Source organism: Lissotriton helveticus, chromosome 3_2 (assembly GCF_964261635.1).
Source record: "Lissotriton helveticus chromosome 3_2, aLisHel1.1, whole genome shotgun sequence".
NCBI classification, from domain to species: domain Eukaryota; kingdom Metazoa; phylum Chordata; class Amphibia; order Caudata; family Salamandridae; genus Lissotriton; species Lissotriton helveticus.
Window position 1 is genome coordinate 211,744,880 of NC_136062.1, and position 19,092 is coordinate 211,763,971.

General features: G+C 43.1%; 1 protein-coding gene across 1 annotated transcript in view; it reads left to right on the forward strand.

Moving 5' to 3' along the window:
* LOC144826578 (immunoglobulin superfamily containing leucine-rich repeat protein-like) overlaps positions 1 to 10,840 on the forward strand; it is a 44,389-nt gene extending 33,549 nt beyond the window's left edge. Inside the window, exon 2 of the mRNA XM_078685066.1 lies at positions 7,592 to 10,840. Within this exon, the coding sequence (XP_078541192.1) occupies positions 7,597 to 8,826 (1,230 nt within the window). The 5' untranslated portion in view covers positions 7,592 to 7,596 and the 3' untranslated portion in view covers positions 8,827 to 10,840. The remainder of the gene's footprint in view (positions 1 to 7,591) is intronic.
* The last annotated feature ends 8,252 nt before the right edge of the window (positions 10,841 to 19,092 follow it).

A 19,092-nucleotide genomic window follows, 5' to 3' on the forward strand; every position in this document is an offset into this window, starting at 1 on the left:
TGATGATATTTTAGCTGTTGGAGCAACACAGAAAGAGTATGACACAGCTCTTACACAGGATGTTGTTTGCTGTATGGCGCAGGTTTTACTTTAATTGCTGACAAATTTGAACTCCACAAGAAAAGCTTGAAATTCTTTGCCCATGTATATTCCAATGGGGTTATGAAACCTGATCCAGCTAAAGTACAAGCGCTGTCGACTGCCAGTCCCCCACAGGACATTTCTATGTTACGATAATTTCTTTGAATGGCCGGTTACTGTTCTACATACATGAAAGACTTTTCTACAATCAGAACACAGGTATGAGAACTGACAAATAAAGAATGTATTTTGCTTGGTCACATGAATGCGAGAAGATCTTCCAAAAAAATAAGCAAGCTCTTGAGAATGCCACTGCAATGGCTTACTTTGATCCCAAACTTCATACAGAGCGTGTAGTTGACGCCAGCCCTGTTGGGTTGGTCTACTCCTGGGACAGCACAGCAGACAGCCAAATGCTCGGAGACAATTTGTAGCATACTCCTATAGTGGAGAAGTGTGGCTCACTGGTTAGAGGAGGTAGACCTGGAAGCAGAGGTCAGCCCGGGACCAGGGTTCAATTCCCGGTTCGGCAGGGAATTGAGTCCTAAAATGTCCATGGACTGGACAATTCTCGCTCCGGTGCCTACTCGATTCACGGGTTCACACTCTGTGACTCTGGGCAATAGCTTGCTTAATCTCCACAACGGCCCCTCGCGGCGGGATGCCTGGCTTTCACCTTGCGGATACCCTGCTGGGGTTATCTCACAGGGGAATACCAGGACGGGTTCCCTAAGCAAGCGCTTAGAAACCGCTTGGTGATTTGCGCTATATAAATTCCTGTACATTTACATTTACATTTACATATTCTGTTATGTTCTGTTTGTGACACAGATATACAATTCTCCATCATCCAGGGAAAGATCAGAATCTTGCTGATTATTTTTCAAAACTGCCATTGAAATGTCCTGTACTTCATCTAAGACAACGGAGGCCCATATCAATGTTATTGTGAAATCAAGCACTCAAAAATGGCATTTCTTTAGAAAAATGTGTTACTGCCACCAGACAAGATAGTGCATGTTAAATTTAAAAGACATTATTACTCCTCACTCGTGGAACCAGCACTCTAAACCCCTCACTAATGACAGTGAGTACTTGGGGGCAGATTTATGAAGGACTTGCGCCGCCGGTGCGTCACTTTTTCCCATGTTAAAAATGACGCACCGCGGCGCAAGGCCTTCATAAATCTGCCCCTTGAAGTTTAAAAATGTAAGAGATGAACTATCAGTGACTCAAGAAGGCCTTATTTTGCAAGGTACATGAATTGTGATTCCTGAGAGTCTACAAGTGACTGACGTAGCCCATGAGGGACATTGAGGAATAGTTGCCACCAGGAGAGCTGTCCGTGACTGAGTTTGGTTCCAATATCTTGACGAAAAGGTAGAAAAGGAACTAAAGACTTGTCATATATGCAACTGCATTTCATCTCAAGTCATTCAGCACCCTTTGAATATGTGAGAATAGCCACATAATGCATGGGAGAGAATTGTGATTGATTTCTTTGGTCCTCTTGATAATGGACATCATTATCTAATCATTGTTGATGAATCCTCCAATTTTCAAAAGGCAGAAGACCTTTCATCTTACTGTAGAGTTCTATGTACATTTTGCTAAACTTCTTTTGCCACATCTTCTACTTCTATTTAATTCCTATATTGCAAACGTCTCCTCTCAAGGCACTTTTCAAGATGCCATGATATGCTTAATTCCAAAAGACAATAAAGACCCTTCCTTTTGTAAAAATTACTGTCCAATTTCTTTAGTTAATACTGATTATAAGATTTTTGCTAAAATTCTGGCACTTCACATTGATCCTATCCTACCTGAACTTATCGGACCTGAACAATCAGGCTTCGTAAAGGGTCGCCTCTACCTCTGATAATTCTAGTCTTCTTTAATATCCTTAGCAAGGCTTCTTCCCTAGATTATCTTAGTCCCACTATAGCTTTAGATGCAGAGGAAGCATTTGACGGGATAGGATGGGATTTTATGTTTCATGCTTTAAAAGGGATAGGTTTTCCCCCTAAACTAATCTCCTTACTATATTCAGGTCCTAGAGCTTCTGCTTTCGTTAATGACAACATTTCAGATTATTATTCTCTCTCTAGAGGGGTAAGACAAGGATGTCCCTTATCACCTTGCTTGTTTGTAGTGGCATTAGACCCCTTTCTCACTAAAATTAGACAAGATGCCCAGATTTCTGGTTTCCAACTAGGCCCACACCAAGTCCAAATATTTGTTCACGTGGACGACATCCTCTTATATTGTTCCAACCCCGCTACTTCTCTTCCTCCTTTTCTTCATCCGGTTGATATATTTTCTCACTTATCAGGTTACCACCTTAATCTGGATAAATGTGAAGTGTTACCTCTCAATGTTTTATGTCTGAAGCATTACTTTATTCATAGCAACCTTCCAAGTTAAAATATTTAGGTCTGTGGTTCTCCTTGACTATCTCCACAACTCTAAAATTAAATTTTGACCACATTCTTAAAACATTGAATGACACTATTACACGTTGGTACCCTCTCTTTCTCTTTTTGTGGGGACGATTAGATTCGATTAAGATGATGCTTACCCCTCTCATTCTATATACTCTCTCTATGATTCCTGTGCAAATTACCGGATACTATTTTAAGAAAATTGATTCTCTTTCAGTAAAGTTCCTTTGGAAAAACATATCTCCTCCAATAGCCTTGTCCTCTCTAAAAAAAAAAAAAAGACAAACCTAACGGAGGCCTTAAATTTCCTGACTTCAAATCTTACCATTATTCTTTTACCCTAAAACAAGCCTCTTGCTGGCTTTCCACTAACCCCTCTACACAACCTCAAGTATGAATATCTAGAGGGAAATTTCTCAGCTCCCCTTTTAGCTTTCAGGAAGCTCTTGCCTTCACTAATAATTTCTCTTCCTTGTGCCCCTCTGTTGTTTTTAGACTCGTAAACTCTCAACTCCTCTTCTGCCATCTTCTTTTCCCCCTCTCACTTCTCTCTCTCAACATCCCATTTGGCAAAATAAATGACTACGTATCAATAATTATACTATTTATTGGACATCCTGGATATCCAGGGGTTTACTTTGGATTTCCCAACCAATAATGATCCTCTATCTTTCACTGATCTTCAGGCTAAATATTCTCTCCCTCCCTCTTTCAAATCACAATGCAATCTTTTACTTCCCTCCCTTAATCAATATCTCCTTACACTCCCAACGACTCCCAATCTTCCTATAACTTGCTCTACATGTTTCCCTTTATTAGATACTTTCCCTTCTGCATCTTTTCTTTATAAAAGTTTACTATTACATTTGGATAGACTTAAGTCGAAGACTGAGTTGGCTTGCAGAAAGATTTATCAGAATGTTGGCCGACCTCCATCTGGGACAAATTGTGGCTTAAGATTCACAAGACTACAAGAGCTGCTAATACCACTCAAACCCTTTATTTTGTTTAGCAACGTTTAGAATGTAATTTATAGTGCTAATATTAATTATATAACAGATACAGTTTAAGTGTTTCCTTTTTTAAAGTTATTATTGATTTCACATTTGTAACAATAACGTCTTTCATACAAATGTATTTACATTTGTATAATTAAATTAAATCTATCAGATGAGCAAGCACTTGAACACCACAAAGCTATCCATACATGATATCATTCTGTAAAGTTAAATATCAAAACATAAGAACAAACATTATGTTATGTTCTTTTCTTAAATTCTATCTAAAATACTTTTAAATGTTTTATGTCTTACTAATTTTATTGTGCTAACTTTGTGATTTTATGATGTCACAAATAAAAAATATTTGTATTGCTATTTATATTTAGATACATACATTTTTATAATGCTTTGTGTTCTTTTCTATAATGCTGCTAAATTTGGAGTGTAAGTAGTTAACTGGATCCCTTCGGATTCAAATATTTTCTCCCAAGTTATTTATTTTGAAGTGGGAATAGTTCATTTGATAACCTCCCTTCACCCCATCTCAACCCACCCAGCCAAGTTCAACACTTATGTTGTTTCGTTTGGATTTGGTATAGTGCACCTTCCCAATACTATCCCCCCATCCAAGAGCCCATTATATTTTTTAATATTGCTTATTGGGTTTGAAAAGAAATCTGACCTCCATAATCCAAAACGTACCCCAATTTTCCTTAGTTTGGGATGAGAATATGTTAACCGACACCCTAGAATCCAGTTCTTACCCCACTTTTCCTTACTTTGGAGCAAGAATAGTAAATTGAATCCCCCCATAGATCAACACGTTCTGCAAGGTTCCATAATTTGGGTTGGAAAGAAACCATTACTTTCCCCAGTGTTGCTTAATTTAGAGTAGAAATCGTAAATCTGATCCCCAAATGTATGCACATCCCCAGTTTTAGTTAGACTGGAGATGTAATAGTAAATCCGACTCTCATAAACATATGCACTTTGCTCAGTTTTAGTTGAGGTGGAGTTAAGATAGTAAATTGGAACACCCAAACATATGCACTACCCGATGTTATTTGAACTGGAGTTAAAGTAGTAATACTGATTCCCCCCCCCCCGCCACATATATGCATTTCCCCAAATGTAATTATTTCCCGCACGTAAACTTTATAAAAACATTTTTTGTACAATCTTAGTGAATACTGTTGTATTACATATTGTTTTCTGTTTGTTTTGATTTTTATTGCTATTTGATTTTTACATTCAGTTTTTTCATTAGTTGATTACTTAATTATTTTGTAAAATGTTTTTATAAATATGAATTTACCTTTGCTTCTTTGGGCAATCTGCATATGTATATATGTTAATTTATTTTAAGATTGTTTTAAATTTTATAAATTTCTGGAAAAAATCATTTATATATTTAAAAAAATAAAAGGTAAATCTATTTGTGAGATATAGTAAATATTTTTGTTTACATAAATAGGTGCTTTCAAAAATAACAGTCACAGGCAAACAGGGGTGAAGACTTTATGAGTTCACTCAACAGTAGCAGCAATTATTTATTTTCACACATGCTGCTTTTAGAGGTGGAAAGTTAACTTATTTATTTATCGAGTTTTATATAACGCAAACTTGACCGGAAGGTTTCAGAGCGCTTTACAGAGTTAGCAAAGCAGCAATTACACAAGTTATATATGGAGTACATAAGTAATACATAGAACAGAAAATAAAGAAGAAAACAATAATTAATACAATATGTGGATAATATAATTTGGAGGTAGATATAGTAGGGTGTTGCGGAGGTGGGGAGAGTAGCAGAACAGTTTGTTCCACAAGGTAGTGAAGAACCAAATTCTGTGGTTGGGGTGCGGGAGGAGCATCTGGCAAGCAGATGTTTTAGGTGGGAGGGTTTAGGCATTTATTGAGAAGAAGTTGTTTAGGTTTTTTTCATAACTGAGTGAATGATTGATTGTTGCACAGATCCTTATACAGAGTTAAAAAGTCTAGGTATGTTCCCGGAAAAAGAGCAGGTGCAAGATTTTTATTTCTTGAATTTAGGCAGAATCAGGAGTAGAGTGTTAGAGCTTCGAAGGGTCTCTTCGAAGTATGTTGGTTTTTCAGTGTAGAGAGCCATGTGGGTTACACAGGAAGTTTTGAGTATACATCTTGCCTAGATAAGTAGCCAGGTGTTATTCTTGAGGGTGGGAGTAATGTGGTTAAAGCGACTCATCCCCGAGAGTAGCCTGGCCAAGCGATTCATCCCCGAGAGTAGCCTGGCCACTGCATGGAATGTAGCCTTCAGAGGGATGAGGTTTCTCCCTATTCCAGCTTGGAGAGGACTAGGGATTGCACCATTGCCTTTGGTCTTCGAGGGGAATGAAGGGTTTGGGTTTTTTAAGGCGATACCGCATGGAGAAGGCACCTTTAGCTGAGGAGTTGATATGCTCTTTCATGTTTAGGTTGCTGTCAAGTGTAATCCCAAGAGATATGAAGGAGTTGGAGATGGAAAGTTTGAAGTTTAATGCAGTGAGGTTGTTGAGCCAGATATCAATGGGAAAGGAAGACGATGAGTTAGTTTTTATTGGGGTTGAGCTTAAGATGTTTGTTGGTCAGCTCGATTGTAACATAAAAAGAGTGCTGTTTAGATGCTGGATATCTTTTAATGTATTGCTGGCTGTCATCTGCATAGAAGTGGTAGGCAATTCTGGCTTGTTTGACGGTCAGTACAAGGGGCTCTATGTAGAGGTTGAACGATGCCGGAGATAGGATTGATCCTTGAGTAATTCCTTGTGAGACCGGAGTTAGAGTTGTTCAGTATGATTAGCTGTGAGCGTTGGTTCAGGAATGAAGCGAACCACTGAAGGACAGTGCCTTTGATGTTTGCACACTGTGAGAGTGTGTTTAGGAGAATGTCATGGTTGAAGGTATAAAAGGCAGCAGAGAGGTCTAGGAGGAAGACCTGGCCATCATCCAGAGAGCTGCGTAGGTCATCAATGATATTCAGTATTGCAATCTATGTACAGCCTGAACCCAGATTGGAAGGTGTCACACAGAGTGGTGGTAAATGCACAGGCAACCACTTCCCTAGTTGGGTCTAAGGATGCAGCTTGTCTCTCCAGGAATCTTGAATTCCCCTTATGTATATTGGAAAATGATGAGCTGGGGAACAAAGAAAATTTGGAACAATGTCTTGTATTTTGGCTAATTGGTTGCTTGTTGTAAACCTGCACCTGGTGCACACTTGAAGCTAGGTGAGTGCAGATGTCTTGTCCAATATGCTAACCAACATGGACTGCCAACCTTTATCACTGCCCTAGACGAACCTGTTAAACTGTCAAAACATCCTGCAGATTGAAATGAACTAGGTGTGTGAATCCTGGGTATGTGGCTCAGTCCCTTTTTTAAAAACTATTTGGTAAGAAACAGCGGCTTGATCCCGACTTACCACTGCTTAACCCATTGCACAAATGTATATAATCTTCCTTCCCCTGGAATTCTAATTTAATCAAATCTTTTTGCACTTGGCCTGAGAACTTGTACTTCCCTGCAGAGCTAGCTACACCACAATTGTTCCAAATATATTGTAAGACTGGTGATGAACTGAAAATCCAATAAATAACAAGTCTGGTCTGTGATGGATTGTGTATATAGATAAGGAATGCTGTTGAGGGGTTGAAGAAAGACTGTAGAAGCCTAAATCAGAGGTAAGCTGACACATACAAAGTTCTATAGCTAGCTAAGGATAGGCTGTTAGACCTGAACTAAAAAGGAAGAGAAGAGAATAGAAACATTGACAGGGCTGAAGTATACAGCGGTCCCTTGAGGGATTAGCGGAGTTAATAAATGACAAAGAGGAAAGATAAAACATGCAAAGAGAGGGATTATGGGAAATCAAATGGGTTACCACCACAGAGACATACAGTATATATGTGCTACTCAGTGTATTAGACCCATTCAAATGATTTATACAACTGCAAATAGTCAATTTGAGTAAAACTGTAAGGAAATGTATCTTATGTTGCAGTTTCCAAAAGTATAACTGTACTGGCTAATATTCTTTCCCTTTGTCCTCTGCAGGAAACATGATGCAGGCATTTGCTGTAGACTTGGCCCTTTACGTACTCTTTTTCAGGGAAATCTCTGGGTGCCCTGCAGGCTGCGCTTGCTATGTGAGATACTCTGGTTTTGCTGCCAACTGTGCATATGGCAGCTTCCATCTGGTGCCGGTTGGGCTACCTTCCAACATCAGCAGGCTAACACTCTCTGCTAATGCGATCACATTTCTACCGGTGTCCTCCTTTGAGGAGGTGCCCAGAGTCTCGTCTTTGTGGCTTGCACATAATGAGATCAAGGCTGTCCAGCAAGGCACCTTTGCAATCCTGGCAGAGTTGAAGAGCTTGGATGTGAGCCACAACCAGCTTGTGAGCTTTCCTTGGAAGGACCTAGTCAACCTCACTAGCCTACATCTTCTGAAGATAGACAATAACTGGCTGTCATCTCTTCCAAGAAACGCTTTCAGTGGCTTAACAAGCCTACGGTCCTTGCATCTCAACAACAACAGATTAACCACCATTTCCAAGGGAACATTTGATCCGTTGGGCTTTCTGTCCAACCTGCAGATCCACAACAACCTGTTTAACTGCACCTGCCCCCTGGAGTGGCTTAAAGAGTGGACCAATACTACCCACATTGGTGTCGCACAACAGGATTCCATTGTTTGCTCCAGCCCCAAGTACCTCAAAGGCATCCCTTTTCGAAAGACTCCCAACCTGCAGTGCTCATCTCCATCTGTAGGTGTGAGTTATAATCCGACGTTGGCCACAACTGAGCAGCATGAAGATTTTAGGCTGATGTTACATTGCAATGTTACAGGGAGCCCATCTCCAACTATCAAGTGGATCTTCCAAGCCACAAAGCAAGAGATTTGTGACTGCACAGCTGTCGGGAAAAGCAAGGAAAAGATTGTGAATACCACCAGTGTCGACCACAGGACAGATGGCTACCTGGTCTTCCAGAACAGGACTCTATTAATTCCCCACGTGAGCTTAAAGCATCAGGGTATCTATTCATGTGTAGCCACCAACGAAATGGGAACCAGCGAGGCTTCAGTGCAGGTCTCTGTTGCCTTGTCACTGGACACTCAGCACTATGGCGTGAGAGTCCATTCTGGGAAGGCAACTGGGGGGCTCCAGCATCATGAGATTTTAGTTATTTCATTGCCAGGAGAAGGATCATGGAGAAACAGAGGAGAGACTTTGAAGGATGCTTCAACCTGGATTTTGGTGGCCACAGCATGCATTTTCATTTTGTAACTCTCACAGGGTGTTTAATTCTGTACTCATCCCAGCCTTAAGCTGTAAGAGTTACAGTAAATTGCTCAAAATAGAGTTGCCATACAGATGATATTTGTTGGTCAACAAAACAATATTGAGAGATATCAAATGCAGTCGATCCATCACATGAATTTTAAATATTTTGGGAATCCAGATCCGAATATCAGCAAGTATTACCTTCCCCAGATAGGACACACCCTGAAGTAAGAGACATTTTGCATGCAGTCAAACGCAACCACAGCAGATGACCTACAAAAAGGTACTATCTCATCACCCACTGCATATTTCATAATAATAACAACACACGCCGTTCTCTGTATAGCATTATCCGACATTGTTTAACACACATACATTATGTCAAAAGTCATATAGTACTTAATAATGACAGCATCGATCTTGTACTGCAAACCTGCATTGGATAATTGATCATGCTCGGGCATGATGGGAGCTCTCATTAAGCATGACAAACTTCACACATTTAATAATAAATTAATTCACACAGGCATCTGTTTACACACATCCTGTATGTCCGACTAATTATAATGCATTTTAATTAAAGCAATCACCATAAAATACACAGACACGAAAGGAAATACCTCAACGACTGGATCTGGATACAGAGATCTTCGGCAAAAGTGGTAGATACTTTATTATACCTGGGAACGACACTACATAAACCAGAGTTGTGGCAAAACACATCCTGTATTTTGCAGCTATTATGCCAGATCTGGGATGACAATTCTTGAAATGCATGCATATGGCATCCTAGATTTTTTGGAGTCATGACCTCAGGCATCCTATAATTCACAGATTTCCCAAGTATAATGTGCGTCCCAGACAGAAGTCTTTCTGCAGTGTACAGTATCAGACTTATTGTAATGCTCAAAGCCACTATGTGACATCTGACATCAAAGCATTCACTTTCCATCACGTTTGATGTAACTGGTGGTCACCACTAGACATTCTATAATTCCCATCTAAAACTTCATCTCTTAGTCCCAATAAGTGCCATCCTGCTACTCGTGACAGCGTGCTCATACACCACAGAGCATAACAATAGCAAGGGATATGCAATAGAATGCATCAATGCCTTTAAATATCCCACAGTGCTTGGCATGGACATCCAATACTTTCTAATGATGGAATTGGCATTCACTATTCCATAATGCATGCCATAGAAATCCTGCATCTCTTCGTGCACAGCAGCGAATGAGATGTCCATTCTGAGTGTTGCTACCATAAACAGCCAATCCTTTAAGGATGTTTGGGATATGCAAACCAAGCACCACAACCTTTCCTCAACTATTGGTAATCAGGCATAGGTCTTTAAAGTATTAGAGCCGCTCTCCAAATTGTAGGTGTGTCTGCTCCTTTAAATTTACTTTTTGCGAGTATTTTTAAAAATGAAGGACAATTCAGCTCGGAAGTTCTGAATCTGAAACAGGTACCCTGTGGTGCACTTGGATTATCTCAGGACTCTCTGAGCCAAGAGGGCGGTCAAAGGTTTGCCGCTGCCATGGTAACAGGCGTGTTGATACAAAAGGACCTGCAATTTCTTAGCACCCCTGAAGGTGCCAAGTTTGAAGCGTAGCAGTGATTGCTTAAGAGGGAAACCATAATGATCCTCGCTTTCACACCTCGCCGGATTAGTGTGACCATGCTATGAGCGCAAGCTACAGGAAAAGAACGTAAAACTACAATTACAAATTCTAGAGCAGTGGTTCTTAAGCTTTTGATGTCTGTGGGCCACTGCTTAATCATCATTGGAACCTAGAGACCCCCACTCAATCACTATTGGAAACCAGGGGCCCACCCGGAGTCATTCGTAGAAACCGGGCACTCCAGCCTACGTATTGTCGATGATATGAACTGCAAAACCATTCACAAAAAATACAGAAACAAGCATTTATCCAACAAATATGCAAATGAGGAAATGTTTTATTTAAATCACATACAAATCTGAAACAAAATAAATAAAAAAAAATTATGAGAAGGATGGAGCTTTTCGAAATTAATTTGAGGCCACTCATAATCAATGCTATATTCTGTTTGTTGAACTTGCACTGCTCCCACAAATACATTTGAGGATACAATCTTAATTTTTAGCCTTCAATTTCCATTTCCGCCACATTTACATAAAGTTTTAAAATCTTCAATTTTACTTCTTTATTTATATACACTTTAATAATCTGTTAATATTATTTAATTTCCAAAGACCTCACACAATCTGAGCAGGCTTCCTGGACTCCTAGGGGTTCTTGGACCACAGGTTAAGAACCACTGTTCTAGAGCTTCTGTATTAATGTTCTGGGTGGGCCTGGGCAGTGAATTGCGTTCAGTTTACGGAGTTTGCGGAGTTGTCTGCACTCCGCGCTCCACTGAGATCGCGGAGTGCAGAAAAATCCGCTCTGTGAAGCACAGCAAAATTTTTCCCCACTCGCGCTTGCCAATGGTAAGTTGGTGAGCAAGAGTTGCCACTCGGGTAGAATTTCTATCCTAGTGGCAGGAAGGTCAGCGCGAACGACAGTTTGCGCTGCACTCCGCCGCTTGCAGAACTCTGCAGAGTTTTTATGTCTCCCGCAAACTCGGCCTACGCCCAGCTCTTGGTGCCCCCTAAGCGGCTCTATTGTGACTTCCAGCATGTGCTCCTCTTGTGCTGGGACCCTTACCAATGGGCTTCTAATTGAATGTGCAGCACCTTCATTTCGGTTACCCTGACACCGTTTTGGAAATGAAGGCAATTCCTGACCTGCAGAATCTTCTGTTAATATGTTAAGGATTCAGCTCTGCTATATTGCCTCCATTCTTAATGCAGTATGCTCAGAAATATGTTTAAGACCTCACTAGAGCTCTTATAAGGTACACAATTCTGGCCTATGTAATTGGGTTTAAATTTCGACCAACAGTATGCTGTGTCTCCTCTACAGCTACACAGCATTTAAAAAAAAATTCTAATCATTGGGAACTTTGCAAAGTTTTTTAGAGTAAAAAAATGAACGGGGATTTAAAGTTGTGCCAGATGTAGATTTGCATGAGAAAACACTTCAGCTGAAAAACAAATTACAAGAAGAATATCTTGCATCACTTTATGTGTGGACATGTCCAGTAAGTGAAATTTGATGAAGTCAGTAAAATTGATAACACTACCCTAATATAAGGTTGAAGATTAAAACATCACCCACGCCTAATCTTTTCACAGCATAAACCCTATATCTAGTCTGTGGTACTTGCACAGCTCTGTCATTCCGCCTCAATCTAGCCAACAGCACTCCACTGCTGTCCTGCCACCAACTCAAATCCTGCCAAACTAGTGAATTTATGACTGTTGGACGATGCTATCAAGAGGACACCAGGGCATTGGGCTCAGGTGGGTTTGCCCGAAGAGCACCAGATCACATGGCTGGTAAAGCTGATCCTTGTAAACCCTCATAGAAGACGAGCTGTTGCCATAAGCCACCTGCTCAACAAACTTGTGTACATTGAACGATTAGTAGGAAGTCGTGTAATTATGAAAGTAATATCCAATCACTGCTGTATTGTGCCTTTATTCAGACATGACGCTAATAAACGCTAAATCAATTAATCAATCAATCAATCAACCAATCAAACAGCATTTGCAAAGCGTAACGCTGTCACCCTTAGGGACAATCTGGGCCAGTAGAGTATGAGATTATCCCACGTTGTGTGTAGTCAGCCCACGGGTGGGAGTGCTTTCTGAAAATGCTAGTTCTAGGCCAGTTGAGTGTCCGTCATTCGAATCACACAGGAGAGGGGGCACACTACTAAATGGGGTTGTATGACACTACAACGCGGGCTATTACCACGCGTGCCATTACAACGCTGTTTTTACAACGCAAGTCATTACAATGACTTGCGCTGTAAGCGCTGGATAGTGGAATAGTTTAATTTTCTATTCCAACTCCAGCCCACGTTACAGTAGGGAAGGTGTTGGAATGGAAAATTAAACTATTCCCTATCCAACAGCGCCCTCCAGCGCAAGTCGTCATAACGACTTGCGTTGTAAAAGTAGCGTAGTAATGGCAGCGCGTGGTAATGCCCCTGTTGTAAAGGCTGCTCACCTTAAGGGACATATATGAAGAAGAGCTCCCTGGTAACCTGCCTAGTAACTCCGCACATCAATTACTGAGTCTGGGGGACGGCCGGGTTATCAGGGATTACAAATCGGGCACTGAAAGTTCCATTACAAATCAATAATCACCAGGGGAATCAGTAATTCCAGTCCACATTCCACTGGTTATTCCTGGCATCTCAATTAGGACTCCACCAAACTCATAATTCCAATGGGGCACTAACACCTCGTACTGGCCCCACTGGAATCAAAAAGTGACTCGGAAGCAAGTCCTGAGTTTTGTTATCTAAACTGGTGATAGACACAAGGTGGCAAGGTGGCTTATCCAATTTCTCACAACTAGTCATTGACAGAGGAAAGATACTCTTCTAAAGTCACCCCTATTGCCTGCACCGTCTATAACACATGGTGAGGAGGAGTGGTAAGTGGCAGGGAAGGGGTGAGATTATGTCAAATATTACAGCGACTCTCCGGAGATCATGTAGAGCAGAGTTTAGGCACCAGCGCCGGGAGATGAGTTGACCTGTCCTAGGGTATAGTCATAGCAGGACCAGGGGGGGAATGGGAAACACTCACATCCCTGCTCCTTTTGGTGAATGTTTTCACCTGAACAGGGGATTGGCAGAGGCATTGAGGTGACGTATCTTACTCCAGGTTTCAGTGTCATCACTTGAACTGCTTATAGACAAAGAGGGACGTGAAGTGTCTCACCCTAGGTTTCACAGTGTCAATACCTGAACTGGCCAAGAAGGAACGATACCGCGCCTGAATCAAACGGAAGCACAGAGAGGAAAAGAAGCTTCTTGCAGGCTACAAAAAGTCCAGGGCACAACGAGAGATCGACTGAGGCTCAGGAACAAATTTCTCTTATCTATAGAGACACACTTAGGGCCTGATTACAAGTTTGGCAGACAGGTTACTCCATCACAAACGTGACAGGTATCCCGTCCGCCGTATTGCGAGCTCCAATATATCCAATGGAATATAATGGAACTCGTAATACGGCGGACGGAATATCCGTCACGGTTGAGATGGAGTAACCTGGCAGCCAAACTCGTAATCAGGCCCTAAGTGGTTGATCTGCAATCAGCATAACACTAGGAGACCAGTCCCTATTATGAGGCCCCACGTGATCCAGGGGTAGGGGGTGGAGGGCAGGGCCGGACTGGCTACCGGGCAGTTGTGTGTGCTGCCGTGCTGGGGGCTAATTTCGTTGATGGGGACCTGCGTGTGCAAAACGAAAATCGTTTTGCTTTTCTTATTTCAAATCGCATGCAGGTCCCCATCAACAAAATAAGCCCGCACAACAGAGAAATTAGCCCCTAGCTCGGCAGCACACACAACTGCCCGGTAGCCAGTCCGGCCCTGGTGGAGGGGCACAGGGCCCTAGCCCTAGCATTAGACCGTTAACAGTGCTTTGTTTTCAGCAGAAAGAAAATGAGCAGCAGCAAGCCGCTCTGTAATGGGCCATCACTAACATCTTTTGTCATTTATATCCTAGCTGGGAGAAGGGTTCAAAAGGGAAGGGACTTCAAACATTCTTCAGATACACCCCCCCCCCCCCCTCCATTTCTAATAATCACACTGTGGATACTTTTACATGTTAGTAAGGCTTGCCTGACCAGAATAGCATGTTTGGCAATCATGTATTTTGATTGCTTTTTAGGTCTCACCCTGCGATTGCAGGCCAAAGGCCTGCTGTCGCGAAGCGAGACTATTGTAATCATTCTGGCTTTCAAGGACCAAATAGGAGAGGACAAGAGACTGGAACGCGCACGCAGCAGCCTGCCGGAATCGGATCAGGTCGCACGCGTCAACACGCGCTCCGATTCCATACACATACATACAGAGCCCCCCCCGCCACACACACACACACACCAGCGCACCTACACACACGCACGCACACACACACACACAGAGCCCCCCGCCGCACACACACCAGCACACCTACACACACGCACGCACACACACATACAGAGACCTCCGCCCCCCGCCGCTGCCGCACACATACACACACACACACAAGCGCACCCCCCTCCCCCCTACAACTAAGCCCCACTTACCGCCATTCTGGACTTCTGCAGCCGGGGCTCTCCCTCGGGCATGGGAGCCCCGCCCTCAGGCACTCCGTGGGCGCGTGCGCGGGCTTCCGAAGACGGAAGTCCCGCCCCACGGAAGGTTTCGGTTTCCTCACTACACTTGTTGTCAGTTGCCTTGTTCTCACTGTGTTTATTCAGTATATGGGGCATGTTGTATTATAATCCTGTAGTTTTAAGTTTGTACCAGTGCTGTGAGCTATCATCTTTCAGCCTCGATACCAAAAACGTTTTTATTGTGAGCAAGTGCATGTTATCTGTAGTAGCCGTGGCGCTTTGCTTTTCTTTTTCTTTTCGCTTTTATTACGAGCCCTGTGCTGTCATTTGCCGTGTTTGTGCCTTTTGTATTGCATATGCATCATGTCCTAATGCGTAATAATCCGCTTTTATTTCAGTTGCATATCGTGCTGTTATTTTCCGTGTTCGTGTCCGTTGTTATTGTCAAGGCGATCATGTCATAATCCTAATTCGTTTTCATTTCAGTTGCATATCATGCTGTAATCTCGTGCTGTCATCTTTCAGCCTCGATAGCAAAAAGGTTTTTGTGAGCTGTCATCTTTCAGCCTGTGCGGTCATCTTTCAGCCTCGATATCAAAAATGTTTTTATTGTGAGCAAGTGCATGTTATCTGCAGTTAACAATTAGTTGGCCCTCATGACATAATCTGCTTTTATTTCAGTTGCATATCGTGCTATCATCTTCCGTGTTCGAGTCCGTTGTCATTGTCAAAGTTATGTAATTTATTTCAGTTGCATATCGTGCTATCATCTTCCGTGTTCGTGTCCGTTGTTATTGGTGTCTCTATGAGGGTGTCGGGGCTCCGCCCCCGTTACATTGCTGGATTAGCTCAACAGTTATTTATAAAAAAAATACCCATGATTTACAAGCTCCACTGTATGCTCCACATTCACCGATATGTATCACCACTGTAGTGTTAATTAAATTGTTAATGGACCTCACGTCGCTGCGTCACGTGTCTCACCCTGCTTGTCCTGTTGTTGCTCGCTAAGGCTATGTGTTTGCCGGCTGAGAACCTCACAGCCCTGAAGGCTGTGATGTTATCAGCTCGGCAAAGACCTAGCTGCGAGGTGCAGTCTCCACCCCCTGATAGCGTGGAGGTTAAGTTAGCCCCGGGCATTTTGAAAACCAGCCCGGGATCCCTAACACTCCACGTCAATCAGAGGGAGTGGAGCTTGTCACCACACCCTTTCCCAACTCGTTACAGGGCGTGGGTGGGACCCTCCCTGTGACGAGTCTGTGACGAGTTGGGAAAGGGTGTGGCAGGTGGTAAACAGGACTCGAGTCTGCGCAGACTCGACCACCTCAGGCGTCCCGTACATGGGATCTGCAGTGACTAAAGAGGAGGTAATGGTCGGTATTCATTTTTTGACTGCGTCATCATAGTAATAGGTAACACTTGCCGCTCCCAGGTCTGCCCCATCTTGTTTTGGGTTCCATTCCTAACCTCTTCGTCGTCCTACCCTTTGCCCGTCGTCTTTTTCTACCTTTCTCCCTTGTATTTGACCCTGCCAACTAATTACTCCTCAGTATGACTGCCCCCCAGGTCTACCCATTGAAATTCTGTCCCTTCCGTTTGTCGCCTGCCCTGTTTATCATGCCCCCTCCTGCGTCTGCCCCACAATCTGTTCTGTTGGATTCCCGTCGCTGCTGCTCCTGTCTTTCCTTCCCCCTACATCACCGCTCGCCGTTCATCCTCTCCCCCCTGACATAAACGCACCCGCCCGGCAGCCTTCAGGATTCAGGAATGTTGCGAGGCGACAGCACACTTAGGGAAGAAACCCACACTCTCACAGTTAGAAAAACAAGCATTTACAATGCAATGGTTTCGCCTTTGGAAAAGTTAGAGCTATTGGCATTGTAAATGACAAAATTTGTATTTATGTGTTGGTTTTGAAAACGGATAAATAAATGGCATTGTCATTTACATTGCCATTAGCTTAATCTCGGCAGTCACTCTGCACTCCCTAGCATTCTGCAGTCACTCTGCACTCCCTAGCAGTCACTCTGCAGTCACTATGCAGTCCCTAGCACTCACTAGTCACTCTGCACTCTCTAGCACTCCCTAGTCACTCTGCACTCTCTAGCACTCCCTAGTCACTCTGCACTCTCTAGCACTCCCTAGTCACTCTGCACTCTCTAGCACTCCCTAGCACTCACTAGTCACTCTGCACTCTATAGCACTCCCTAGCACTCAGCAATTGGCTTTGTCAATGTCTTTTAGCCATGCTGATTAGCAGCATGACTGAAAGTTAGGGGAGAAAACTCAATGCAGTGGCCAACACTAGCAGGGCAAGCAACACAATGCAGGAGGGATGGGGCAAGCTAAACAACAGATTGGGGGAAGGGGAGCAAAACTGAAAACACAGAAAAATGTGATCTGTTATGACTTAAAATTATTAAAACCGTTAACAAATTAAACAGTGTGACCAAGCAACCCGGATTTACTGATGGCAAGCCCTTTTTTTTATCATCTGTCCTGGCAGATTTCAGTAAACTCATAAGTTTGTGAAATATTCCAGTTGTTTTCAAAATCCGGTCACCCTATATGCAACGTACTTGATGTTGTAAACCACTGCATGCAAATAAACAAGCGCTTCTGACACATCTTAAAGCTCTCTTTCAGGCATTAAAGCCACAGAACTTCAACCAGAGGGGTTAAGAGACCATGCATATAGTCATACATGCATTAAGACCCGATTCCGGCGGGAGAATCCCGATTTTTCAAGTAAAACCCCCAATGGCTTTCGTTTAGCTGTCTCCCGCCTGAAATTGCATTTTCTGCAATAGAAATCAATGGGGACGTTACATTCACCCGATTACTATTTTTAAATATCCCACTTCCCTGCCCTAAAATGTTGGCATGTCTGCACATAGTTTAAAACAAAAATACTGTTTGCGAAAAGAAAAGAAATCAAGCGGGCTTGCCTACGTTAAAACACGTTCAATGTGCTTTTAAAAATACATCAAACACCGGAACATGCGTTTACCAGGTCGAGGCGGCCCACTTGCAACAACAACAAGTCCTTTTCTGTCATGCCTTCTTCTTAGTGACTAGGGCAGAGTCGTGTTAAAAAGTGACCCGACAGGTAAAGTAGGCGGCAGGATGCACAGGAAACGGAAAAAGGGCGTCCGGTCATTTGCCAACAAAGAACAAATTAATTCCCCCTGTTGCTTCAGATCATTTCACTCCTGAGCTTAGGACGCAATTGTGAGCCTCGCTGCCACAAATTACGAATCCAAGTGCAGAAACGCCAGGCAGCCAAAATGCAGCACGCGGCTGCAGGACAACATGGTGGACAGATATTTGCACGAACAAATAAAACTGGAGCATGGGGCGAGGTGCTGAGGTGTTGTGCACACTGCCCTCACACAATCCCACCACAGGAGGCCAATGTCCGAATTCATGCTATCAAAAACAGCAAACATCGGCTGTGTCATCGATCTACACAAGTTGTTTTCTGCATTATACATCTTTTAACTGTGTATACAGAAAAACATGTTGTGGGCCGGGGAGTATGCCCCTAACAACAGCGCAGGTGCCATTTGATAACATTCTGAAAATACTTCCCCAAAAGTGTGTCAGAAGCGGGGCTGCGGGAGTCTTAAGACATCCCATTAATAAAGGATGAGAAACGCTTTCGGAAGATTTCCTGCGTAGAGACAAAATGTGCTAACTCGGTATCTGGGATACTGGGCGGGCGGGGATAGACGGTTAAATCATACACTACAACAAACGTCCTCCAGACAGCCTCCGTCTCACCACAAAACCCTCACTCCGTCCCAATTAATGCTGCAATAGTAACAAGCACAGAAAGGGAGCCCCGAGCACCCCAAACCACAGCTGCCAATCAACCCCCTCCGAGCGCGTGGAGGTCCTTTGTAGGCCCGGAGCCCACTGCAGCTGCCTGCTGCGTGTAAGGGGGAGCACGGCTATGCCGGGGAGGAGAGTGGCTAGAAAAACAAGGGTCACATCTTACCTTCCACCCAGAGCTCCTCCACGTTGGTCTCCAGGTTGGCGGCCCGTAATCCGTAATAGGGG